At 44.9% G+C, this 25175-nt stretch overlaps 1 protein-coding gene across 1 annotated transcript; it reads right to left on the reverse strand.

Annotated features, from left to right (window-relative positions):
* On the reverse strand, positions 1–19481 carry LOC120994026 (zona pellucida sperm-binding protein 4-like). Its single transcript, XM_040422487.1, has 12 exons — positions 19319–19481; positions 14969–15090; positions 13769–13865; positions 12412–12558; positions 11582–11769; positions 10432–10529; positions 9604–9731; positions 4226–4415; positions 3919–4066; positions 3600–3770; positions 3380–3488; positions 1–194 (listed from the first exon to the last, which is right to left on the reverse strand). Exons 1-12 carry the CDS (start codon positions 19479–19481, stop codon positions 1–3), a joined length of 1755 nt encoding a protein of 584 aa, XP_040278421.1.
* Between the last annotated feature and the right edge of the window lie 5694 nt (positions 19482–25175).

Consider the following 25175-nt stretch of genomic DNA (forward strand, 5'->3'; position numbering starts at 1 on the left):
TTAGCTGAAGATGGTCTTGATATTTACAGTCTTTTCTGTCACAGGTAACTTGCTGATCAGTAGAGACCTGGATTTCCGTTGTCTGTGCAGGGCCCAAGTCGTCAGGGTCAGAAGAACTACTGCCACAAACCCCATGGCTATGGCTGCTCCGTTTATGAGAGCCCCCGGCTGGGAAATTCTGAATCCGTAGATGTCTGGAGGACAACAAGTCAGTGTTAAATGTAAGGTCTGTTCAATTTCTCATATAAACTCCAATCTAAAAAACACATTAGGTTTTTGAAAGCATTTCAAAAATTTCCCCAGAGCGGTCATTATGCAGCAGGGCACATGTTCTTCTAGCAGGGGCAAGGAATGGAGACATTGTAGTGTCATGCAATTAAGAAAAAGAAAAATTTTATAACTGGAATTCACATGACCATCCTTATTTTATACAGCTTTTTTGCAGACCGCAAAATACATAGCGAGCATGAGCCCTTGAGTTGTAAGAAACAGCTACTCAGGATATCCCATCAGAAGACTCAGCTTTACTGCACAGACTGGGACACAAAGGCAATTTAGATACAGAACAGGAAAGGTCCACCAGTTGCCAAGTTGGAATACTGCAAAAAGTTTCATGTGGATTGTAAAAGTAAATATATTTCTATGGGAGTTTGGAGAAGAGCCAAGTATGCATACTGGGAGTTGTAGTTTCACAACAGCTGGAATGCCAGAGGTTGCCTACCCCTGCACTAGGGTTTAATGAACGTCTGCTGCTCCAGTTAAATAGGAAACACAAGCGCCCCCCCCCCCCCCCCCCATCCTCATGATTGGGAGCCTGGCCACTGCGACCCCACCAGACACTTATTCCCTACACTGCAAATATGGGATACATTGTCTTGATGGGTCAACACAAAAGGCAGTTTATAGCAGCCACTACTTTGGCCATAAAACTGCAGACCCTCTGAGGCCAGACCATTGTGTCCAGCTTGTGGTTGCACAGCCATGAACTGCAGTCTCACAATGCTACTGTACACTACAGCGTGGGGAGGCAACGTGGTCGTATCGTGACCTGCCTCTAGCACAGGGGTCTCCAAACTTTTCAACAGGAGGGCCACATTGAAGATTTTACAAGTATTCGGGGGCCGGAAAAAAAAATCAGTTATGTATTAAATTAAATGTATATATTTTACATGGATCGTTTTTGTAATCAGCATGATATGACTGAGAACAAAAGAGAAAAAACTTTAGCAAAACAACGCAAAGACACCCATGTCCCCATCAGCACAGCAATGTCCCCATCAGCACAGCAATGTCCCCATCAGCACAGCAATGTCCCCATCAGCACAGCAATGTCCCCATCAGCACAGCAATGTCCCCATCAGCACAGCAATGTCCCCATCAGCACAGCAATGTCCCCATCAGCACAGCAATGTCCCCATCAGCACAGCAATGTCCCCATCAGCCGTGTCACCCTTAAGCACAGCAATGTCCCCCATCAACGATGTCCCCATCAGAACAGCAATGTCCCCATCAGCGGAGTCCCCATTAGCAGCTGATAGGGGCCACCACTGATGGGGACACTGCTGTTGGGGACGCGGCTGATGGGGACACCATTGATGGGGACACCCGTGTCCCTATCAGCGGTGTCCCCATCAGAACAGCAATGGCCAAATCAGAACAGCAATGTCCCCATCAGAAAAGCAATATTCCCATCAGAAAAACAATATTCCCATCATGGGGACACCCACTGATGGGGACGCTGCTGTTGGGGACATTGCTGTGCTGATGGGGACACCATTGATGGGGACACCCGTGTCCCTATCAGCGTTGTCCCCATCAGCACAGCAATGTCCCCATCAGCGGTGTCCCCATCAGCACAGCAATGTCCCCATCAGCGGTGTCCCCATCAGCACAGCAATGTCCCCATCAGCACAGCAATGTCCCCATCAGCACAGCAATGTCCCCATTAATGATGTCCCCATCAGAACAGCAATGTCCCCATCAGCGGAGTCCCCATTAGCAGCTGATGGGGACACTGCCTTTGGGGACGCGGTTGATGGGGACACCCGTGTCCCTATCAGTGGTGTCCCCATCAGAACAGCAATGTCCCCATCAGAATGGGGACGCTGATGGGGACATTGCTGTACTGATGGGGACACCATTGATGGGGACACCTTTGTCCCCATCAGCAGTGTGCCAATCAGCGGTGTCCTCAGCAATGTCCCCATCAGCACAGCAATGTTCACATCAGCAGTTTCCACATTAGCAGCGTCCCCATCATTGCTGATGGGGACGCCGCTGTGCTGATGTGGAAACCGATGATGGGTCACCGCTGATGGGGATACCCATGTCCCCATCAGCGGTGTCCCCAGCAATGTCCCATCAGAACAGCAATGTCCCCATCAGCAGTGTCCACCGCAACATCCCCATCAGCACAGCAATGTCCCTGTCAGCGGTGTCCCCAGCAGCATGTGTCCCCATCACCGCTGATGGGGACATTGCTGTGCTGATGGGGACATCGATTATGGGGTTACCGCTGATGGGGACATTGCTATCCTGATGGGGACACCATTGATGTGGACACCCATGTCCCCATCAGCAGTGTGCCAAACAGCGGTGTCCCCAGCAATGTCCCCATCAGAACAGAATTGTCCCCATCAGCAGTGTGCCCATCATCGCTGATGGGGACACCTCTGATGGGGACATTGCTGTGCTGATGGGGACACCATTGATGGGGACACCCGTGTCCTCATCAACGGTGTCCCCATCAGCACAGCAAAGTCCCCATCAGCACAGCAAAGTCCCCATCAGCAGTGTCCCCAGCAGCACAGCAATATCCCCATCAGTATGTGTCCTCAGCAGCTTGTGTCCCCATCAGCGCAGCACAGCAATGTCAGCGTTCCCCATTGTGTCCCCATCAGCGTTGTGCAACACTTGCCTCCGCTGTAGCCGGCTTCTGCTCCTCTTCTTTTTTTTTTCTTCTTGGACTCCTGAGTCCCGACTCCCGCCCGCTGCTACACACGTGGATTTGTTATTTCAAACAGCGGGCGGGAAGAGGGGAGGTGCCGCACCTGTGACGTCACTGGTTGCCGGGACATCGGCGGTCCCAGCAGCCAATCAAAAAGCACAGCGTGACAGCATGGGCGGTTGTGCGGCTTTCGTTCCTGCAACCTGTCAGCTGCGGGCGGGCGGGCTCGAACGCACAAGCGGGCCGGTTGTGGCCCGCGGGCCGGGGTTTGGAGACCCCTGCTAGCAAGTTCAAACCTGTAGAACTTCTGGCAACATATGTAACCTGAATCCATCACCGTACTGTGATCTTCGGCCACATGATGCATTGCCATTAGGCCACAGCCTCATGTAAACAGCATTCAGTATAGAACACACAGCGATAACAACTCACCTTCCCGGTCATTCTGCATCTCTGGCAGAGAGTTGTCGAAGTAGATGGGAACATCTGATGATACCAGCACCACATCACTCTTATTGCTTAACATAGACAGATCTTTTACCTAGAACAAGATGCAATAATTCAGTTATTGTATTACAGCTATATAGAGTAAATCCTCATATAATGAGCTCCCTCTAGTGGCAGCTGCAGGTAGACAATTTTATCATGTTACACGATCGCAGTGTGGGGAGAAGTACTGGGTTTGGAGTTCTGCATAGGAAAAGATGATAGTTGAGGTAATCAGGTTGGGCATTTGTAGACTAAACTTACGTCTGTTACACACGGTAGCGCAGTTGTCACTTGGAGAGGGGACACAGGCAGAAGCGCTGCAGTGAATGTATACCTAGAACATAAGGGTTACATGAAGTCTCATGGTCCAGCAAAGGAGTTTCCTAGAGTCACATGTGGCCACACGAGGCAGTACAGAGCAGTGTTCTACCAATTTGTATAGTATTTTGGGGTAGCAAGCCAATGAGCATCTCAGGTCATACCTGTCCTGAAAGAGGCATCTCTGTGTTCTGATCCACAAAGGTAAAAGTCTTCACATCAAACCGCAAGTAGTAAGAAGGGAAAGGTAAAGCAGAACCTGGAGCTACAGGAATCACATCAGACATGTAGTTGTCACCAGTGAATGGACACCTGGAAACAAAGCCAAAAAACCGGTATAGAAGCAGTTCTAAAATACACACTCATCTCTGCTACATCCGTAGCCTTTACTGCCCTTTAAGCTTTCAAGTGAAATGGTCGTCTGGGATTAGACTACAACACAATTGTGAACCTCTAAGGATTTGTACTTACCCATCAATAAGTATTGGCCACTGGATGCTGCTCAGAGGGTCAGGAGATGGCGTGGACCAGCACTGGTGTAGGACAAGGACAAGATTCGGGTCGCTTCTCTGCAAGATTCTGACCTCCACATACACTGGATCCCTCAGGACTTTTACCACTGGATAATCAGAGTCCGTATAATAACTGAAGTAGCTGGAATCTAGGACAGAAATAGACCAAATTGGTTCATGCGCTGCAGGCCTGATCGTTGTCCTGACTGAAGTTCAGAAATCTGAGACACCACAACCATTAATGAAGGTGTCCGAACCCTCCTTTTTCATGTAATGTGTATGGAGGCCTCCCTACGGCAAGTGTTTGGGAGGTAAGGATTGAGCAGTAAGATCAACATGTCCAATTCTACAGAAGATGATCTGCTGCCAGGTACCAGTCAGTGGCTTCCTCCTCAATCAAGGCCTAGCATGTTCAGCCAAGCAGGCCTGCCTCTGTATGTGGGGTGGGGGGGGGGGGCATTCAATGTATATGGTCATCCATAGGCTGATTCTAGAGGAGACTTGGTGCTTCAGAGGAGTGCCTAGAGGACTAGTGTGTGGAATTGTAGGGGCGCTACTGTGAGCTAAAGCAACAGCAAACACAATTTTATAGAGGAGATTTAGGCTCTGCACATATTTGATCCTTCTGCAGGAGAACCCCTGTGACTAGGGATGGCAGTCCATAGTGGCATGTCCCAAAGTTTATACTTCACGGTATATATTGTGGTGACCCCTGCTGTATAGGAAAGCCAGATGTGCCATGCTGAAGCATACCAGCCTGATGTGAAGGACACCGCCTCTTTTGGGAAAATGAGGGTATATGGATACATTCATAGATATATCGATTAAGTGCAGCGTTTAGATGCAGTGTGCACAGAGCCTGTAGAACACAATCATGTCGGCGTACACTTCCATATACAATTTTTTTTGGAGTTGTTCAAAGAGTCAGGGAATTGCAGCTACTGCAAGATCATTCCAGCCGACTGCCTGCTCTAGTATTGGAGTATGCCAAAATTATTGGAGGATGTATGCAGATTTTAGGGTCCATTAGCAAAATTCAGTAATGGGGTCCCCCTGCCCCTCTTAGCTTCACAGTATGCAAACATTCAGTGTAGAATGCAAAGTGCGACTCCCCAAAGTTCTGATCAATTTATGATTACATATTAATGCACAAGAAAAGGAGTGCGTAACACACCACTATAGAATGGTAAAAAAAGAGTCTAATTTTATCAATGTATCACTAAAATATGGACATGAACAACAATATATGTCACACAATAAAAAAGCAGGGACAAAAACAGTCATACACCACCCTGCTAGCAGCCCTATCCCAGTGTAATGAGTACATCCCTGATCAGTGCATAGTCGAATAAATATCCTATTGAAAAGTGATCAGGGCAAAGGTTATACAATAGACAAATACAAGGGTGCCCCCTATAGTATACAGCAACACTACTAAGTCCCAGAACAATTAAGTCAACCGACCAAGAGGTGCATAAAATAGTGGGGCAACATACCAGTATTTGGAGGGGGCTGGTGCCAGGGCGGAGGTGCTCCTCGACGCGTGTTTCGTGTCTAGTTCGCTTCCTCAGGAGGAGTTAATGGCTGGAGGAAAGGGGCAGGTTTACAAAGTGCCGCTTGCCAATCAGAAGTCCCGATATGGCTCATATGGTATGTCCCATCACTATGGCGGCGCATGGCCAATCTGCACCTGCCACGTCAAACAACTTCCGCCCTTCCCCTGAGGCCGATGACGGAGAGGGCAGTCAAGCAAAGATGATGCTGATAATCGTCACCATACCTACACTAGAGGGCGGAAGCGGACACACGGGCAGAGCGGACATGCGCACAAGTGACCTCGGTGAATCGCAGCGATGGTGAGATGCAAAGTAATCTATGCATCTCAATGCTATCTTTATACAGGGTGGGCCATTTATATGGATACACCTTAATAAAATGGGAATGGTTGGTGATATTAACTTCCTGTTTGTGGCACATTAGTATATGTGAGGGGGGAAACTTTTCAAGATGGGTGGTGACCATGGCGGCCATTTTGAATCCAACTTTAGTTTTCTCAATAGGAAGAGGGTCATGTGACAAACTTATTGGGAATTTCACAAGAAATACAATGGTGTGCTTGCTTTTAACGTAACTTTATTCTTTCACGAGTTATTTACAAGTTTCTGACCACTTATAAAATGTGTTCAATGTGCTGCCCATTGTGTTGGATTGTCAATGCAACCCTCTTCTCCCACTCTTCACACACTGATAGCAACACTGCAGGAGAAATGCTAGCACAGGCTTCCAGTATCTGTAGTTTCAGGTACTGCACATCTCGTATCTTCACAGCATAGACGATTGCCTTCAGATGATACGAGATGTGCAGCACCTGAAACTACGGACACTGGACGCCTGTGCTAGCATTTCTCCTGCAGTGTTGCTATCAGTGTGTGAAGAGTGGGAGAAGAGGGTTGCATTGACAATCCAACACAATGGGCAGCACATTGAACACATTTTATAAGTGGTCAGAAACTTGTAAATAACTCATGAAAGAATAAAGTTACGTTAAAACCAAGCACACCATTGTTCTTCTTGTGAAATTCCCAATAAGTTTGATGTGTCACATGACCCTCTTCCTATTGAAAAAACAAAAGTTGGATTCAAAATGGCCGACTTCAAAATGGCTGCCATGGTCACCACCCATCTTGAAAAGTTTCCCCCCTCACATATACTAATGTGCCACAAACAGGAAGTTAATATCAACCATTCCCATTTTATTAAGGTGTATCCATATAAATGGCCCACCCTGTACATTTAATATGAAGGTCCCTTCCATAACTAACAATTGAATCGTGATCAGTTAAAAATAGCATAACAACCTGTTATTCAAAGTGCAAAGAAAGTGCAATATAATTGGTACCAAGACAATTGATTATAAATTAAGTCCATGAAATATTTGGACATAATTATTCATAATTAGTAGACAATATTGTGAATCATACATAAATATTAAAGTACAAAAATTTATTGTAGTGAAAATATAAATTCATAATGGTGCTCAGTACATGTGTCATCTTTATAATACATTATATGGTGCATAATATAAAATCCTGAAACATAAAATGTGAGCTCATAAAGAGCAAATAATAATTCATAAGTAATATATAATATTCGTATGCTATTCATTACTACATACATATTTAAAAACACAATTCCAGCATGATGCTGTGGATGCTAGTTCCCCAAATAATGCATAAAATTCATGAGATCAGAGAGTATATTTCCTGCATGTCAACCGGGATCATTTATTATGCTGTTTGCCCAGGTGATAAAATCTACATCGGTCTGACCACAAGGGAGTTTCGCAAAAGGGTACAAGAACATGTGCGAGACATTGAAAAGTCCAAAGATGTTCAGGACCTAAATGATCTTAAAACTCCCAAAACATTTTAAAATTCACCACCAAAGTAATCCAAGTGGATTACGATTTAGAGGCATTGACCAAGTACATTTGGGGATCAGAGGGGGCAACTATAGTAAAATTCTGGCCCAAATTGAGACTAGATGGATATTTAGACTCAAGACCCTGACCCCCAAAGGATTAAATGAAAGCTTTGGTTTTGGCTCCTTTCTCTGAACAAGTGGCATCATTTTAGGGGTATAGTGGGGCTAATACCCATTTTTTACACTTATTACCTTTGGGATGTGACTGACATGTACATGCATATGCTAATTTTCTTTTTCTTATATTTCTCTAGTTTGCCGACTTGCTATGAATTTTGATGTTGTCCATGATCTCCCGTCACTATGAATTTTATGCATTATTTGGGGAACTAGCATCCACAGCATCATGCTGGAATTGTGTTTTTAAATATGTATGTAGTAATGAATAGCATACGAATATTATATATTACTTATAAATTATTATTTGCTCTTTATGAGCTCACATTTTATGTTTCTGGATTTTATATTATGCACTGTATAATCATGTATTCTAAAGATGACACATGTACTGAGCACCATTATGAATTTATATTTTCACTACAATTAATTTTTGTATTTTAATATTTATTATGTATGATTTACAATATTGTCTACTAATTATGAATAATTATGTCCAAATATTTCATGGACTTAATTTATAATCAATTGTCTTGGTACCAATTATATTGCACTTGCACTTTCTTTGCACTTTGAATAACAGGTTGTTATGCTATTTTTTAACTGATCACGATTCAATTGTTAGTTATGGAAGGGACCTTCATATTAAATGTATAAAGATAGCATTGAGATGCATAGATTACTTCTTTGCATCTCACCATCGCTGCGATTCACCGAGGTCACTTGTGCGCATGTCCGCTTCCGCCCTCTCTCTAGTGTAGGTATGGTGACGACAATCAGCATCATCTTTGCTTGACCGCCCTCTCAGTCATCGGCCTCAGGGGAAGGGCGGAAGTTGTTTGACGTGGCCATGCGCCGCCATAGTGATGGGACATACCATATGATCCATATCGGGACTTCTGATTGGCAAGTGGCACTTTTTAAACCTGCCCCTTTCCCCCAGCCATTAACTCCTCCTGAGGAAGCGAACTAGACGCAAAACGCGTGTCGAGGAGCATCTCCGCCCTGGCACCAGCCCCCTCCAAATACTGGTATGTTGCCCCACTATTTTATGCACCTCTTGGTCGGTTGACTTAATTGTTCTGGGCCTTAGTGTTGCTGTATACTATAGGGGGCACCCTTGTATTTGTCCATTGTATAACATTTGCCCTGATCACTTTTCAATAGGATATTTATTCCACTATGCACTGATCAGGGATGTACTCATTATTACATTGGGATAGGGCTGCTAGCAGGGTGGTGTATGACTGTTTTGTCCCTGCTTTTTTATTTTGTGACATTTGTTGTTCATGTCCATATTTTAGTGAAACATTAATAAAATTTGACTTTACCATTCTATAGTGGTGTGTTATGCACTCCTTTTCTTGTTGTGTTATTTACATATTATGTTAATTAATAACCCCCTTTTAAAATGGTAATCATTCTGATCATATTTACATGAATACAATTTCACATAGATTGTATAAAGTTGCTTCCTGCAGCCACCAATAGGGGGAGCTCAATACATAGGAATTTATAGTTACTAGTGAACAGAATCTCAGCTGTAAATGCTCTGCACTGAGCTCCCACAGTGGCGGCTGATTGAGAATGCAGCAAATCTGTCAGGACCAGAAGACATTTCCCATAACAAACCTCTCAGCTACTCCAGCTAGCAGATCAGACACCATGTAAAGTGACTTTCTTTAAGGAATTTTATTTATGCAACAATTCTTATCCACAACCATCACAAAATCTTACCTAAACTGATTCTCAATTCAAAGTTAATAGGTCCTATACTTGACACAGGTGGTGGGGGTGGTAGGGTCACTACATCCACTTTCAATGGGAGTAAGCCGCTAACTGCAAAACTACAGCGAACCAATAATCTGTTGAATAAAAGTACAAATAAGATCCAGATACATTATTACTGCAGACACTAGTCCTTACATTACAGTGTCTACCACCCAAGTCTCTCCCTTGCTGCCCCTCTAGTTTATGGAGAATTTGGCAGCAAGTATTTTATTTTCCTACAGTACCTCCGCAGGAGAAGTTGAGTACTGCAGTTAATGCACAGAGCAAGTCAAAAGATGCCGTCCTGAATACAGATCCTGTAATTCAGAATTATCCAAAGACCTCTGGAAATGGGCTCTTAATTGCCCTTTAAATTCCTGCAGAGATCTCCAACTAAGGAGACCTCAACAGATGACATCCCACAGTTAAGGGATCATGCCAAGTTATCAAATTGTCTCCTCATCCACAGTATAGGGAATAACTGAGCTGCAGGCCACACATGGGAACCTTTGCTCCATTCATTCTCTATGGGCTGGGGGCACAGGACCCCAGTTCAGGATCAGTGGGTGTCCCAGCACTTGAACCTCCACAGATCAGTTAATCCCCATCCTGTGGGGAAGGAGAAAAATTTGCCACAACTCCTTGAAGTCCACTATTCTAGGGACTACACTGGGTAGGAGCCACAGATAAATGACAATAGATCCCACATTTCCAGGAGGACTAGGACAAATCCTAAGCAGAACAGAGCCCTGTTGTAGTATTTGCTGAGCCCAGCTGTGTCCATAGTTCAGTTACCTGAAGGTGGAGTCTCTGGTTATTGATATACTGTTCCAGGTCCTCAAGGTTTTGGATGCCACCAGCTGGTTCTCATACACCGCCTGGTCCCCAACCAGCTACAAGATAGTAATTCAGCAGTTACCAAGTTTGACATTTATGGAATCCACAAAAGAAATGCTACAAATGCCCAGTGGTGTGGGTCTGACCTGAGGGCCCATCTCAAGGCTGTTGTGAGTAGACAGGTGGTCATGCATGTCCCTTCTATGGGAGTCACTATATACACACACACACCACATCCCTTTTCTGTACCCTGCCTACAGAGATAAGTGGTGCCTATCTGACAGTCTGATGAGACCTGCACCTATATGGAGAACAGAGCCCTGGAAGTGGAGGGTGCACTGTACATGCACAGCTGCACTCCATTCATTTTCTATGGGGCCTTCAAAAATAGCCGGGCGCGGGCTCAGCCATTTCAGTCGGGCCTATAGAAGTGAACGGGAGCAGTGACTGCTCATGGGGAGCGTGCTTGGTAGTGACCGGACCAGTCCTCCACCCACCACCTTGCAGGGCACTATTCCCCGTTGTCTGGGATAAGAACCAGATGAGCACTGGTGCAGGCCTTAATAATCAACTGCAATTATACTCCTAAGAGGAAGCCAGTCCTGGCATTACCAATATCACTCATAGCAGTATTTAACATTATACAGCACTATTACTGCTTTTTGGTCACTGTACGGTGGTACAATTTGAGTACTGTATTGGAAAATTAGCCCTATACAGTATATTTCAGTAGTGTGTAGAACTAGTATTAGAAATACCATGGCTGCCTGAAAAAAAAAAAAAAAAAAAGGTGCCTCACCTGGTTGTGTGGGGTACCAATTTTTGGAAGAAATTAGCCATACTTTTCTAAGGTAACTGCATGAATTCATTATCTGGGAGATTTACAGCATCATACTGGACGAGGCCAATTAGTCACCATATGTAATTTGTGCACACACAGGTCACCCCATTGATGACCGCCCAGGACACCATTCAGTTCAAGCCCTACCTGTCTGCAGTTCCCAGGAAGAATTAAAGGGGGACAATTTCAGTGGCAGACAGAAGGAAGTCTATGGTTTGAACAGCTCAATATGGATTTTCACAGTGGCATTAATATACCACGACTTACCTTGTAGGTGGTTCCACAAGCAGAAATCGGGAACTGGTAGAGGAGGAAATAGCCATTGCTAGCTGTTGGATTACATTCTGGGCCGCCATTTTGGAGCAGTCGCACAGAGGTCAGGTTCAGTGGGGGCACAGTCAAGGTGTTTGGAAGGGCAATGGAGAAGAGGCCGTCTGATGTGCAGCGGGCAGTCACTGGGGAAGAGAAAATAAAAATGATGTCTTAGGTAGCCAGCCATAGACACTCAACCTGTCAGGACCCACCCTATCAAACAAGCCATTACACAAGATATCAGGACCAGACTTCTGAGCAGTTAGGATGCATGTCCCCCTCACAGTGCAAGAGGGGAAGTGGCAATTGGGATGGAGGGAACGAAGCAGGGCTCTGATTGCAGAAAGGAAGGTAGCAATGAACTTCCCATGATCAACCCTGCCAGGCAGTCAGAATAATTCCCTGGATCAACAACCTCTCTCCAGGAGAAGTCTAGTAATTATATTCTAGGCCCCTTTAGATTTCAGCGATTTCACCACCTCCGGCGGAGTTCCATAGTCTCACTGCTCTTACAGTAAAGAATCCTGTTTGTGTAGAAACCTTTCCTCTAGATGTAGAGGATGTCCCCTTGTCAGTCCTGGATATAAATAGCTGAAGATCTCTGTAGAGACCCCTGATATTCATACAGTCATTAGATTTATTCAGGGTCCTGTAGTCCTCCCATTCCAGTTATTACTTCAGCTGCACGCTCCAGCTCTGCTATGTCTACCTTGTGCATTGGGGCCCAGTACTCCATGTGCAGTCTAATTAGAGACAAAAGTGACAATGATTACACGCACACTTACCTTTGTTTCCATAGTAGCATGGAGTAATACTGTCAGCAGGATCGTAGCAGCAGCCCATAGTTGCACATGAGTCCTGAGAACTTGTACAGCTCAGTCTGTCCGGCCTTAGGATGGAATCACACTGGCTTGGAATTGGAGAGTCATGGTCTGGCAAAAAAATAAAATAAATCTAATTAGTCCCAAATAGTGGATTAGGTGACATTGCAACTCTTCAATCCTATTAAACCAGGTATACTGGTAGGGTTGAGACACTCCTCTTGTGAAAATATGTTGCAGTTTTCTGAAAGGGGGGGAGGGGAGTGCACCAATGGGCTAGGACCCACCCCACAGTGCACTGAAGCCCTCATTAGTATAAAACTATAAAGTATTCTCAGTAACACCACGACAAATTAAGTGAATACATAGATTTACTAAGTCTGGTTAAATATATACGATAACGCAAACAAATCATATTGAATACTACATCACTAGCCTAAATGGGGTGGAGACTCCATCGATCATGCTATAACACATGGCTGTCTACCACATTATAACATATGACCAACACCCCAGGGTGTACAAAATATGGGGCAAATCAATACTTGCATCCTACCTAGGAGTCTCCCAAATATATGTGTGCCCCAGCGTTTAAACCTTTTTAGCCCCTCCTTGAGTATGCAGCACACATGTCTCAGGAATGTGGTCTTCTCGGCACAATTGGGGATGGATACTAGATTACAAGGCAAATCATTACACAATGGTAATAAAAAGGAACAGAATTAAAAAGGGACAGAACCAATCAGTACTTAAAAAAGTTATCCTTACAATAGACCTCTAAAAAACTCTGCAGAATTGACCATTAACCATGTGCTGTATGCATCCATTCTGCAAAAATGTCCTAGTCTTGTCAGACTGCAACCAGAGTGCTTATTCACATTGTGAATCACGTGATGAGGGTGTCTTGGTCTGTAAGGGTATGTTCAGTTTTTTTCGTTTGGATTCTATGCCAAATGTATAGTTCTTCCTTATTGATTGTCACTAGGTGAGGAAGCTTGTAATCACTGAATGATGTTTTATACCCTTTAGATCACAGTAAAGTCAGACCCATTCCAAGCTTTGCTACAACTCCTTCCAATGTTGACACTCCCGCTTCCCATTTTTGGAAATAAGTGAATTGTCTGAAGGGCCTCCATCATCAGTAGCCTGGCTAGGATTCTGCACCCCCATAGGCAAAGCAACACTAATACAAGTGCCACCTGTAGAAGTCAAGAAAACCAGGACTGGTCCATATTAGTTTATAGCTCATTCCTTATGTAGGGATGAGAAGGTATCATTTGCATTAGATATTACTTCAGTCTAAAGCAAGGCTTGTACTCACAGATTCCCACAGCACAAGTCATCTCCTTCCTCACAGTGACTTTCTTTTCACCATCTTGTTTCTTAGTGAGCCCAAGAGTCAACACAAAGTGGGTGTCCTGAAAATTTAAAGAAAAAAAAAATAAAAAATGAATATTTGAGTAACTGTCCAATACTAAAAAAAAGTTCTCCATCACTGAAGACTGCAGAATACAAAAATCCTCAAGCAAATCCATGTTCTGGAGCTATAGGCACCATATTCTGGCCATTACGCGGGATCTGAATATCTCGCGGGATCATGACGCGTTTGGTCAAAGGGCGCAGCTGCACTGGCGCAATCGGCCACTGCGCAGTTCACCTGTGTCTTTGAACAGTCTTCCGGGTATCACATGATTGACTAACGTGTTTTGGATTGGTGGCACATGTATTTAAATACGAGCTCTCCAGTGGAAAGATTGTACCCCCAGAGGAAGGTTTCAAATCGAAACGCGCATCGGGGTGTGCCGTCTTCCTGTAGACCTGTTACTTTTTACATACGGTATGGGACCTTGTTCTATTTGGACCGCATGTTTAACGTTTCTTGTTGCTGTTCTTTGCCTTTTGAACCAATTTTGGTCATGTTATTTATTTATCATATCCTGCAGCTTGCACATGCACTTTACTGCTCGTTATATCCGGCTGTATAGATATAACTATACATCTAAAAAGATCCACATCTGAGTGTTGACATTTTTCCTCTTTTATTTATAAAAGATAACATGCACTTTATATTTGATGCAACTATTTGCACTCTTACTAATAGTGGATACTCTTTTTAGTGTATATGTTGGAACAGGAACTTTTCTATGTATAGGCGCTCACATCTTTGGTCACTTGCCTTATTTGTCATACTGGATAAACTCTCCCAGGATTGTACTGCACTTCTTGCATTTGTTTGTCATCTCTTTATACATGTTTTTAACTATATACTTAATAAAATATATACATTTTTTAGCTTAATAGTTCTCAGTAGGTTATCTAGTCATCTTCTGAGTTAAGCTCCAGTTAGGGGCTTTGTTTCTCCTACGCCATTCTTTTGTAACCTATTTCTGCACTAATTAGGCACCATATTCTGCAGCAGCGATGCTTCTAGGAGAAGATACCTCCATAGTGCTGTGGCACATGCCACTTTTGGAATTGGTGGCACTTTCTGGAACCACAGATAACTCTTCCATATACTTACAGTTTGAGACACATAGCAGCCATCATAAGAAATTCCAACAATTGCAGAACCATCATATTTCTGGGTCACCCAAATACCACAAGATGGGTCATTTCTCAGAGGCTCCATTTTTCCATCTTTATCTAAATAAAGCAAGGGAAACATGGGTGAGTAGATGGAATCAGCACTACAAGGAGATCTCCTGTGAAGCAATGCTGTAATGTCAGATGTGGCCACCTATGTGTTAGCAGAATGGACCAGTGTTCTGGTGCTAAAATGCTTAGAAATGATTTAGTTCTTTCTTCTGCTATTGGGAAACCTCTTTCTAACCCCTCCATTGTGCCAGAGGTTCCACAGAGGATATCCAGGACAGCCACTAACAAGAGTACGGAGCAACTTGACTATGTCAGACCCTTCAGTTGGCCAGAAGTTGGGGTGCCAGTAATCAGACCAAAATTTATAAACTACCATGTATAAGCTACCGATCATCCATTTCCAGAAACCCCCTGTAATGGTCTAGTCACATACAAAATCATGATGTGATTTTGTGTGAAAACCAATGGGAAGGCCCATTACACATGGAAGAATATGGCCAACAAAAGCACAAGTTTTGATTTGTATTTTTATAGCAGAGAGGGGTTAGCCCTTTCTAGCTACTCTTTAGCAATGTGTTTGTGAGACTACTACATGGCACTTAAACGCCAGTCTTAATAAAGCCCCTGCTCTGGCAGTGGTTCCCGCCGAAGTTTTGAAGAGGCACCGGCCTCTATATAACCTAGGCGCATCCTGCTTCCTAGAGGTCTTACATTTAGGTAATTTTCTACACCTAAACCAGGCATAAATGAGACCGTCTGCTGGCCCATCCCTGCCCACTTTAGACCTGGCACAAGATGGGAAAAGTCAAATTGTGGATATTGTGTGCCATTTTCAAGGTATTCTTAATTGTTGGCCAAGTCTTTTGTGCTGTCCATAAAATGGCTGCTGATTGAGGGTCACGTGACCAGCAAAATCACTCAGCCTCCTCCAAATACACAACACCTGCACTACATTCTCAGCATTACAAGTGGTGTCTTTTAGCGGAGAAGACCGAGTGATGTGTCTGGAGTTTTCTGGTCACATGACCCTCCATCAGAGGCCATCTTATGGACAGGTTTCCTGTGTGGACAGCAAAGATGATTTACCCAACAAGGGGACATAAATTTATGAAATAAAGCAAACACAGAAAATCAAAGGGTATAGTAGTAAGTATCATAGTCATCGTACATACACATTTGTGAAGAGTAGCCAGGACGTGGCCAACCCCTTTAAGAACCCTCATCTGTAAACTGTGCCAGAAGACATTAATTTCAGTGTGATGTGGTTTTGGCCACGTTGTTAGATTACATCCTTAGGGCTCATTTACACAACAGGCACCAGCCATTTGTGCACCGCATCACGGATGCAGACCCATTCACTTGAATGGGTCCACAATCAGGAAGGAGTGGAATGGAGGCACAGAACCCCACAGAAACATTATGGAGTGCTTCGTGGGTTTTCTGCCCATGCCTCTGCACTGCAAATTTTAAAAAAAGTGTATGAATTCTATTTTTTTTGCAGTGCAGACAGAAAAACTGACCCATTCAAGTTGAAGAGTCTGCATTCATCTGCGCCAGCCATGTGGCCAGTGCCCATAATTTGAATTCTCCACAGGCGGTACATGTTCATGAGCCCTTAGGGCATGTCCAGATGGCATGGCAAGTCATACTGCCAGCTAAACCACCTGGCCATATCTAGGGTACATCCAGATAGTCAGGTTTTTATGCACTTTGAAGCCAGAACAAGGAGTGGATAACAATAAAACCCAACCTTTTATATTCTACTGCAGCCGTGCCCCAAGAGGACATGCACATTGTAGTGTAATTCATAGCTCCCAACTTCTTGTACATTCAAAGAGGGACACTTGTTCATTTTGTGAAAGATCTATTTTTCCTGCATACCTACACACTTAGTTCTTATTAAATGCAAAAATTATCTGAACATAGAAGTTTCTAAAATTTTAATTACATCAAATTAAATAAGATATGGGAACCAGACAAACACTTTCTGGATAAATATTGTAACTGCAATAATGACAGTCCATACCTCAGATCAAAAAAGGAGGGACAATTATACAGGAAGGAGAGGGACTTAGAACTGAGGGACTATCCCCCCAAAAGAGGGGCACCGGGGGGGGGGGGGGGGGTCTGGTGTAGTTCATGCAGATTGAGATTTTGTTATGGATTTTCCCTGGATCTCACCCAGTGAAATCTGCACTGAAAGTATGGAATATCACTCATGGGAGGGGAAGCTTGTGAAGCACGAGTACTGTGTGGACACACTGAGCTCTAGTTACACAGCACTGTTCAGTGGGTCTGTATGATCAGTGGCCACACGGTATTGAAGATGCTACACGGACATTAACACTACAGACCCACTGAACAGTGCGGCCTCAGTTTAGAGCTTGCTCTGGCCCATACAGCTGCACAGTACTCAAACACAGCATTGCATGCACCACACAACCATCATATTTATATGTGCCCGATTTTCATCCACAGGCAACATTTAGGTGCACCTGTGAGGCCTGGGCCTTATCAGTCTTGGGTGGGACTAACAGCCTCCTCCCATTGCAAGCATGGCTTCTTGCTGGAGATACTGGCAGTTTGCTGTGAGGCGGACCTTACGCCCCTGTAATTTGCCTACTGGCTCCTGGTATTACAGCGTCAAGTCCCGAGCTACCGGTAATACCTTGGCGCGGTGCTCAGGCCCATATATGTCCTTCATATAAAGATATATTGGCTAAATTCTCAGTTTTAACACCAGTTTGAGGGTTTAGTCAGACTTGTTTGCTTGCATCCACAGTAGTGCACCTTCCTTATTAATGTTTACACTGTGGCCTTACCCAAAGATCGCCAAAGAAAACTAAAGAAATGCACACAACATGAAACAGGCCGAACCTCATTACCAGTGTCTCTTCCCAATACAATGTTACTGTACATGTCAATAAAAGTGATAGGGCTCCATAAATATGTCCTGGATAACCATCTACCCTATAGTTGCAGTCTATACAGGGGGTGGGATAGCGGGAGGTTTGGGCACGCTGTGCCTAGAGCAGATGATGCAGCCTCCTGGCTCCACACACTGACAGCGTCTCAGAGGGTTATGCAGGGACCTGGTTTCTGAGGGATTACTATAGTCTTCCCTTTACAGAAGGAGACTCATAGAAAATTCAGGAGTGTGTAAAATATGATTGCACCACAAAACAGATAAACATTGATAAAAGACACTATGGAACGGTGGTTTACAGAGACCAGCTTCATGTTTATGATGAGTCAGGAGCCCCTTTAGCAGGCCACACGCCTAGTGGAAAAATGAAACAAGCTCCTGGCTAAAGTAGTTTTTAGCCTACATTTAGACCCGTTTCCAGGCGTAAATGTGTCACAGCCCCTCCTAACACTCCTTTGAGTCAAACAGTACAAAAACACCCATGTGGCAAAATAGTCACAAAAAGAGGGTGACACAAACTGGCATAAAAATGTTCATAAATGACCCCAATGTCCTAGACCTTGATACAAACACTGTACTTAGTCCTACCATGGCACTGCTAAACATGGTGGCACCATTACATCAGGGGTTGGCCACTTTCTGGTCACTGTTGACCAGTGTGTATGTAAGATTATATGGTACTTGATAATAGTCTTTGTTGGAATTCTGGGTCTAATTATATTTCATGAGGTATTACCCCTTGTTGGCCAAGTCTTTTGTGCTGTCCACACAGAAATCCTGTCCATGAGATAGCCACCGATGGTGATTTGCCTGGTCACATGATGCTCCATGTGAGGTCTTCTCTGTTCAAATACACTGCCCCTGCTCTTGAAATGGTAGGACTTTAATGCCGGTGCAGTGTGTTTGAATAGATATCACCTCCTTGTGGTGGTTTCCTGGTCACATGACCCTCCATCAGCAGCCATCTTATGGACAGCATAAAAAGATTTACCTAACAAAGGGACACAGCTTATGAAATAACACAATATTAACAAAGGCTATATTAGCAGTTGCAATATAGTCATCTTACATACACATTGGTCACCAGTAGCCAAAAAGCGGCCAACCCCTTTAAGATGTTACATTCAGACCCTCACAAGCCCTGTGGTTGGGTGGACAATGGACCATCAAGGTGTGGGACCTGGTTACCTCTGGTACCCCTACAGATGCATCAACAATCTTCTGTGGTAACCGGGGTTTCACATCTCTCCCATCCCAGTCTATAGGTCACCCACAAGTACAGACCAGTACAAGTCAGCAGGTCATCACAGCCTCCTAATACAACATGCATTAGACACACCAAACACTTACTTAAAACCTTCATCTTGGAATTCTGCTTCAGGTGCTGGGGCACGATGATCTGCATGTTCTCCTCCCCACATTGTACCTCTGGAAGTTCTTGGAGGCCATGGCTGTTGTCAGCTAAAGCCCTCAGTATCTGAGCAGTTATGACCACCAACTTCCACCACTCCATCCTGAACTCATGCCCAAGTACCTGCCATGAGCTCTTATATAGTAATGGGATCAGCCTCAGCCCCACCTGTGCGTCCATTAACCCTTTCATAGTTGTCTCATCTAAGGCAAAGACAGAGTTCAGCTGCGGCTTCACCTTTTTTTTCATTCACCTCTATACAAACACATTTGGATATTTTAGGGAATTTGAATATATTTTTTGCAGTTGCCATATATTTTGGTCATGGGACCCCCATGGGGATACATTAGGTGTGATATGACCTCACCATATTATGCCAAGGCCCCATGGCTTGCGATAAGTGTGATGGTTGGGGGCACTGCATGCGTACGTGATACAATGAATTAATATAACCAAAACTGGTGTAAAGTAGAACTGGCTTAGTTGCCCATAGCAACCAATCAGATTCCAGCTTTCATTTTTCACAGCTCCTTTAGAAAATGAAAGGTGGAATCTGATTGGTTGCTATGGGCACCTAAGCCAGTTTTCCTTTACACCAGTTTTGGTAAATCTCCCCCATAAAGTTTTTCGTAATGTTTTTCCCTCCCACAGTCCCTACATGCAAGTTTGTGCCGAGTTCTTCCATGAGATTGCGTCACAAACCATGTCATTGTGGATTCCAGCACGTGAGGCCTCGTTCATAATTCAGTTTGATGTCCACGGAAAAATCCCCCCGTGTTTCATCCGTGAAGGATCCATGTTTGGTCCATAGGTCATCCATATTCCGCAGACACTGCTCAGTTGAAAATTAATTTCCAGAACATCTCCCACCAGTGATCATCGAAAAACAGACCAAAGAAAGATGCCGTCCGTGTTGTGTCAGTGGCTTTTCACTGACCTAGGGCTCATGCACAGGACCGTATGTACTTTGCGGTCCACAAAAAACGGATCCGTAAAAAATGTGGATGACATCCGTGTGCATTCCGTATTTTGCGGAATGGAACAGCTGGCCCCTAATAGAACCGCTCTATCCTTGTCTGTAATGCGGACAATAATAGGACATGTTCTATTTATTTACGGAACGGACATACGGAAACGGAATGCAAATGGAGTAACTTCCATTTATTTATTTTTTGCAGACCCATTGAAATTAATGGTTCTGCGAACAATTCCTCAAAAAAAGCGTAACGGACACGGAAAGAAAATACGTTTGTGTGCATGAGCCCCTATAGACTTCAATGTGCTTCACAGACCAAAGAAGTGCATGTCTTTTTCACTTAGGCCTCTTTCACACAAGCGAGTTTTCCGCACGGGTGCAATGCATGACGTGAACGCACAGAACCCGCACTGAATCCTGACCCATTCATTTCAATGGGTCTGTGCACATGAGCGTTGGTTTTCACGCATCATTTCTGAGTTGCGTGAAAATGACAGCATGTTCTATATTCAGCGTTTTTCACGCAGCCCTGGCGCCATAGAAGTGAATGGGGTTTCAGTGAAAAACGCATTTCATCCCGATGTAACCTGGATAAAATCCGGATGCAATGCGTTTTTCACTGAAGGTTGCTAGAAGATGTTGTTTATAATTGTTCAGTTTTTTTTCACGCGAGTGAAAAACCCATCAAAACTGATTGCACCCGCGCGGAAAAAACTGAAACACTGAACGGAATAGCAGACAAAACTGACTGAACTTGTTTGCAAAATGGTGCGAGTTTCGCTGAACGCATCCTGAGAGAATCCATAACGCTCCTCTGAAAGAGGCCTTAAGGGTAGGTTCACATCACTGTTTTGTTAAAAACAGGTCTTTTAGGCTACATGCACACGAACGTTAGGGCTCCGTGCCCGTGCTGCGGACCGCAAATTGCAGGCACAGACCGTGGGGCAGCTGCATGCGGACCCATTCACTTGAATGGGGTCCGCAATCCGCATCCGACGGCCCGCACCGCAAAAAAGTAATGCATGCGCTACTTTTTTGCGGTGCCTCCGTGGGGTTCCGATCCGTGCCTCCGTTCCGCATCTCCGTGATTGCGGACCCATTCAAGTGAATGGGTCCGCGATCTGTGATGTGGAATGCACACGGCCAGTGCCTGTGTATTGCGGACTCGCTGTATGCGGGCTGCAATACGGCCACGGGGGTGGGGGTGCACACGGTCGTGTGCATGTAGCCTTATTTTGAGCATCCGTTATGCTCATTTTGCATCCGTTTAGCCATTTCCATCTGAGATCCATTATTTTAGAGGGAAGTCCTTCATGTATACAAAACAACATGGTGAGCCATGGTGAGTTTTGGCTTCCACACCAGCATGCAGAAACCTGAACAAGTGGCTGTACTCTAAGGTAAGGACTACACGGCGACACTGGTCATTCAACACCTGTCGCGTCTAGGATCGCTGAGTAGTGGCAATGAAAGGGATTGCCACGGCAGTCGCAAGAAATCCAGTCGTGTTGCATTTATTGCGACTGCCACAGCGACATGTGTCTCGCAAGACTATCTTAGAACTGTGATTTGGCTGTGAAAACACAATCAAGTCACAGGCAATTCACATGTTGCATGGAACTTCTATTCAAGTCAGTGGAGAAAAAATCACGTGTGACTTGCGACGTACAACACAAAATTTTGCGACACCATTGACAAACATTACATGACATCACTGGCGTAGCTATAGGGGTCACAGCGGTCTCAGTTGCGACCAGGCCACTAAGCCAGGGGGGCTCAAAGGGCCCCCTTCGCCAGTGGCGCTGTATTTTTGCCTTTATAAGATGCAGTGCAGCGCTAGTATGCAGGAGGCGGGCGAGTGATGCGCTGTGAGCGCTGTACTTACTCCTCCTCCTGCTCGCTCTTCTTAGGTCCCGCGCTGCTGTGTCCCGGCTGCCTACAGCGTCAGGATGTACGGAGCTCACTGTGACCTGACGCTGCAGGCATTCAGGTGACTGTGCAGCGTGGGCTCCAAGAAGAGAGTCTGGGAGACCACCGGACCTGGAGAGCGGCAGCAGAGCAGGAGAGGCGAGTTCATTTATTTATTTTAAAGTCTGATCTGAGATCTGATTTGGGGGGGGGGCCTTATCTGAAGTCTGATATTGGGGGGTCTGATATTTGGGGATGTCTGGTCTGAGATAGAGGTTTCTGACATGGAGGTCTAATGAGGGTCTGAAACTGGGGCCTGACATAGAGGGTTTGGTCTGAGATGGGAGGGTCTCATCTGAGGTTTGATATGGGGGTCTGATCTGAAAGGAAAGGGGGTATTTTTTGTACTGGCGCACAATATAAGGGGTACATATGTGAGGTTGTATTACCCAGTATGTTCTGTAGCGCTGTATGTAATATTTTCCAAATATGTCTTTAAAGGGGTTGTCCGTTTTATTTTTTTTCAAATGAGCGCTGCCTTCTCTGCTCTGTTTACCTTTTCATCAACGCAATTGCTGTGGCGAGCAGGTAAACAGAGCAGAGAAATCTCTCAAATGAATGCTGCCATCTCTTCAAACAGCTGATTGGCAGGGGTGCCGGACCCCTGCCGATCTGATATTGATGTCTCTGGGGTGTCAGAACAGCAGAGATAACCTGACGTAAATGTTGGTAAATCTGGCAGGATACAGCGGCCATGCCCTCCTGCTTTTTACTTGCATTGCTATGGGCATTGGCAGTAATTTGGGTGCAGACCCTTTAAGAGTCTCTATCAAGCTCTCAGGCAGCGTTACTCTTAATAGAAGTCCTGGGAACCTTTTTCAAGATGGCGGCACACCTTCACTTCTGGTGGGGTCCGGCTAGTTTTTCCCTACCTCCAGGGACTTTTATCGAGCTCTATAGTTCCACTAGGTGGGCTTCGACTTCAACAGAGTAGACAGGCCATTTCTATTCTCGTAGACTCCTCAATCTTCAAGTGCTTGGTGGGTTGGGTGAAGCTTCGTCAATAAGATGACAGCAAGCGAGTTGTCAGTAACTGCAATAACACTTCTGTAGCACAGTGTGGCCGGTGAATCCCCACTACAAGCACCTTTAGCCTAATAAAGTCTGTTTTCAAGCCAGAACAAAAACTTTGACCAATCCGTAGGACACAGAGGGCAGGAACCTGTTCGTGACGGCAAAATAACTGCAGCAGGCAGCCCATAGTTATTGCTCAATCAAGTTCAGTAAACACGAGATGTTCTCGGAGACTGTTTAGACTGCAACCAAAATGCTGTGTGCCCTCACTGAGAGACTGCAACCAATACAGTGTGTGTTCTTTAAGACAGGCTGTAACCAAAATGCTGTGTGCCCTCTAATAGACTGTTCTGTTGCCACTAGTGACCAACAAGCTCTGTGCCTTTAATAGAATATGTAATTGCCAGGCCTTCCACCTATTTCGACTGTAACCATCAAACGCAGTGCCCTCTGTTCGAGTAAAGCTTAATAAAATTTCACTGCCACATGGCTGCCTCTTTACTTCGCCGGTGTCCAGTATTATGATCAAGGGCCACACACACCTGACGCTCTTGCAGAAGTCTTTCCTTTATATTTTCCATTCTTATGAATCTGCTATGTGTGACTCCAGCCTTAAACGGATCAGTTTTATGGGGACGCAATCAAACTGAATAGAAAGCATTATGGTGCACTCCGTTTCGTTCAGTTCTGTCCCCATTGACAATGAACAGGGACAAAACGGAAGCGTTTTCCCCCCCTATTGAGACCCTATGACAGATCTCAACAGCGGAAAGGGAAAGTGCAAGTGTGAAAGTAGCCTTAGCTGCCTGCCTCGGGGCTGCTTCACAAACAGTTATGTACCTGGCATTTTTGGCCAGACTTTATCGGTCGACCCCCCCCTCCCCATATAGCGTGCATTAGCACCTTGTGTTTGCTATTGTTGTTTTATGCACGCCTGTCACTTTTCTTTTTTTTTTTACTAGGAACGTATGTGCCTCCCGTGAGGTCTGCTCATCTGTAGACCTATATTGAAAAAAAAAGCACTTAAAAAACAATGGACATGCCCTTGATGAAGAAAAAAAAAAACGAAAAACAACATTTGAGGTCTATGGGAGAAAAACACCATGCCCAGAGAATGCTGAGACTTGGCACAAAAGAAGGATCTCGAGGGTGAAAAAAAATGCCACTACAAACTATATGTTTCCGGGCAACATGCGAAGCTGGCTTTTTTTGGCTATAGAAATGCACCAAAAACCACAAAAAAAAAAAAAAAAAAACATAGTCAGTATTTCAGTGGGGATGGTGGCCATCATACAGCCAGAACCCCACTGTGTATGGCGCAAGCTCAGTTCTGAGCCTACTTCACACACTCCCTGATCGCGGACGTAGTACCTGCACGCCATTTTGAACAAAAAGGTTAAGACCTACTCCAATTCATTTTTTATTTATTAGGCTAAAGAAAACCCACCACTGACCGTTTCAAAACTAATCTGGTCCACTGCCGAGGCTCCCATTCGTGGTTATGTCCCACTGCAGCAGCCATTCACTGGCCTCAGCAGTGACGTGTCCCCATGTGACATGCGACCACAGAGACTCAGCAGTCCACATCAACATCACAACATGGACGTCGGGAAACTGGAAGTGTTAATAGGATTGTGCAAGAATGAGAGGGATGGGGGGTGTTGGCAAACCCTCCCACTTAACCAGACCTGTACAGGGAAGCTTACTAACCTACTTCCTGCCGCTGACTCCACAATCCTTCTCCTCCTGGCCTGCGATGCTCCTCTGGGCTCCCTTGCTTAAAACATCAGGTTTGACATGGCTGCAGCAGTGACTGGATCCCCTTGTGTCATGTCACC

Source organism: Bufo bufo, chromosome 3 (assembly GCF_905171765.1).
Source record: "Bufo bufo chromosome 3, aBufBuf1.1, whole genome shotgun sequence".
In the NCBI taxonomy this organism is placed as follows: domain Eukaryota; kingdom Metazoa; phylum Chordata; class Amphibia; order Anura; family Bufonidae; genus Bufo; species Bufo bufo.

Coding starts and splice junctions, on each gene's coding strand:
- LOC120994026 (XM_040422487.1), bottom strand. CDS start 19,481: ATGGAGTGGTGGAAGTTGGTGGTCATAACTGCTCAGATACTGAGGGCT. Junction 11,770..12,411: donor ATGCTACTATGGAAACAAAG/GTAAGTGTGCGT, acceptor TCTCTTCCCCAG/TGACTGCCCGCTGCACATCA. Junction 4,067..4,225: donor TGGCCAATACTTATTGATGG/GTAAGTACAAAT, acceptor CTTTGTTTCCAG/GTGTCCATTCACTGGTGACA.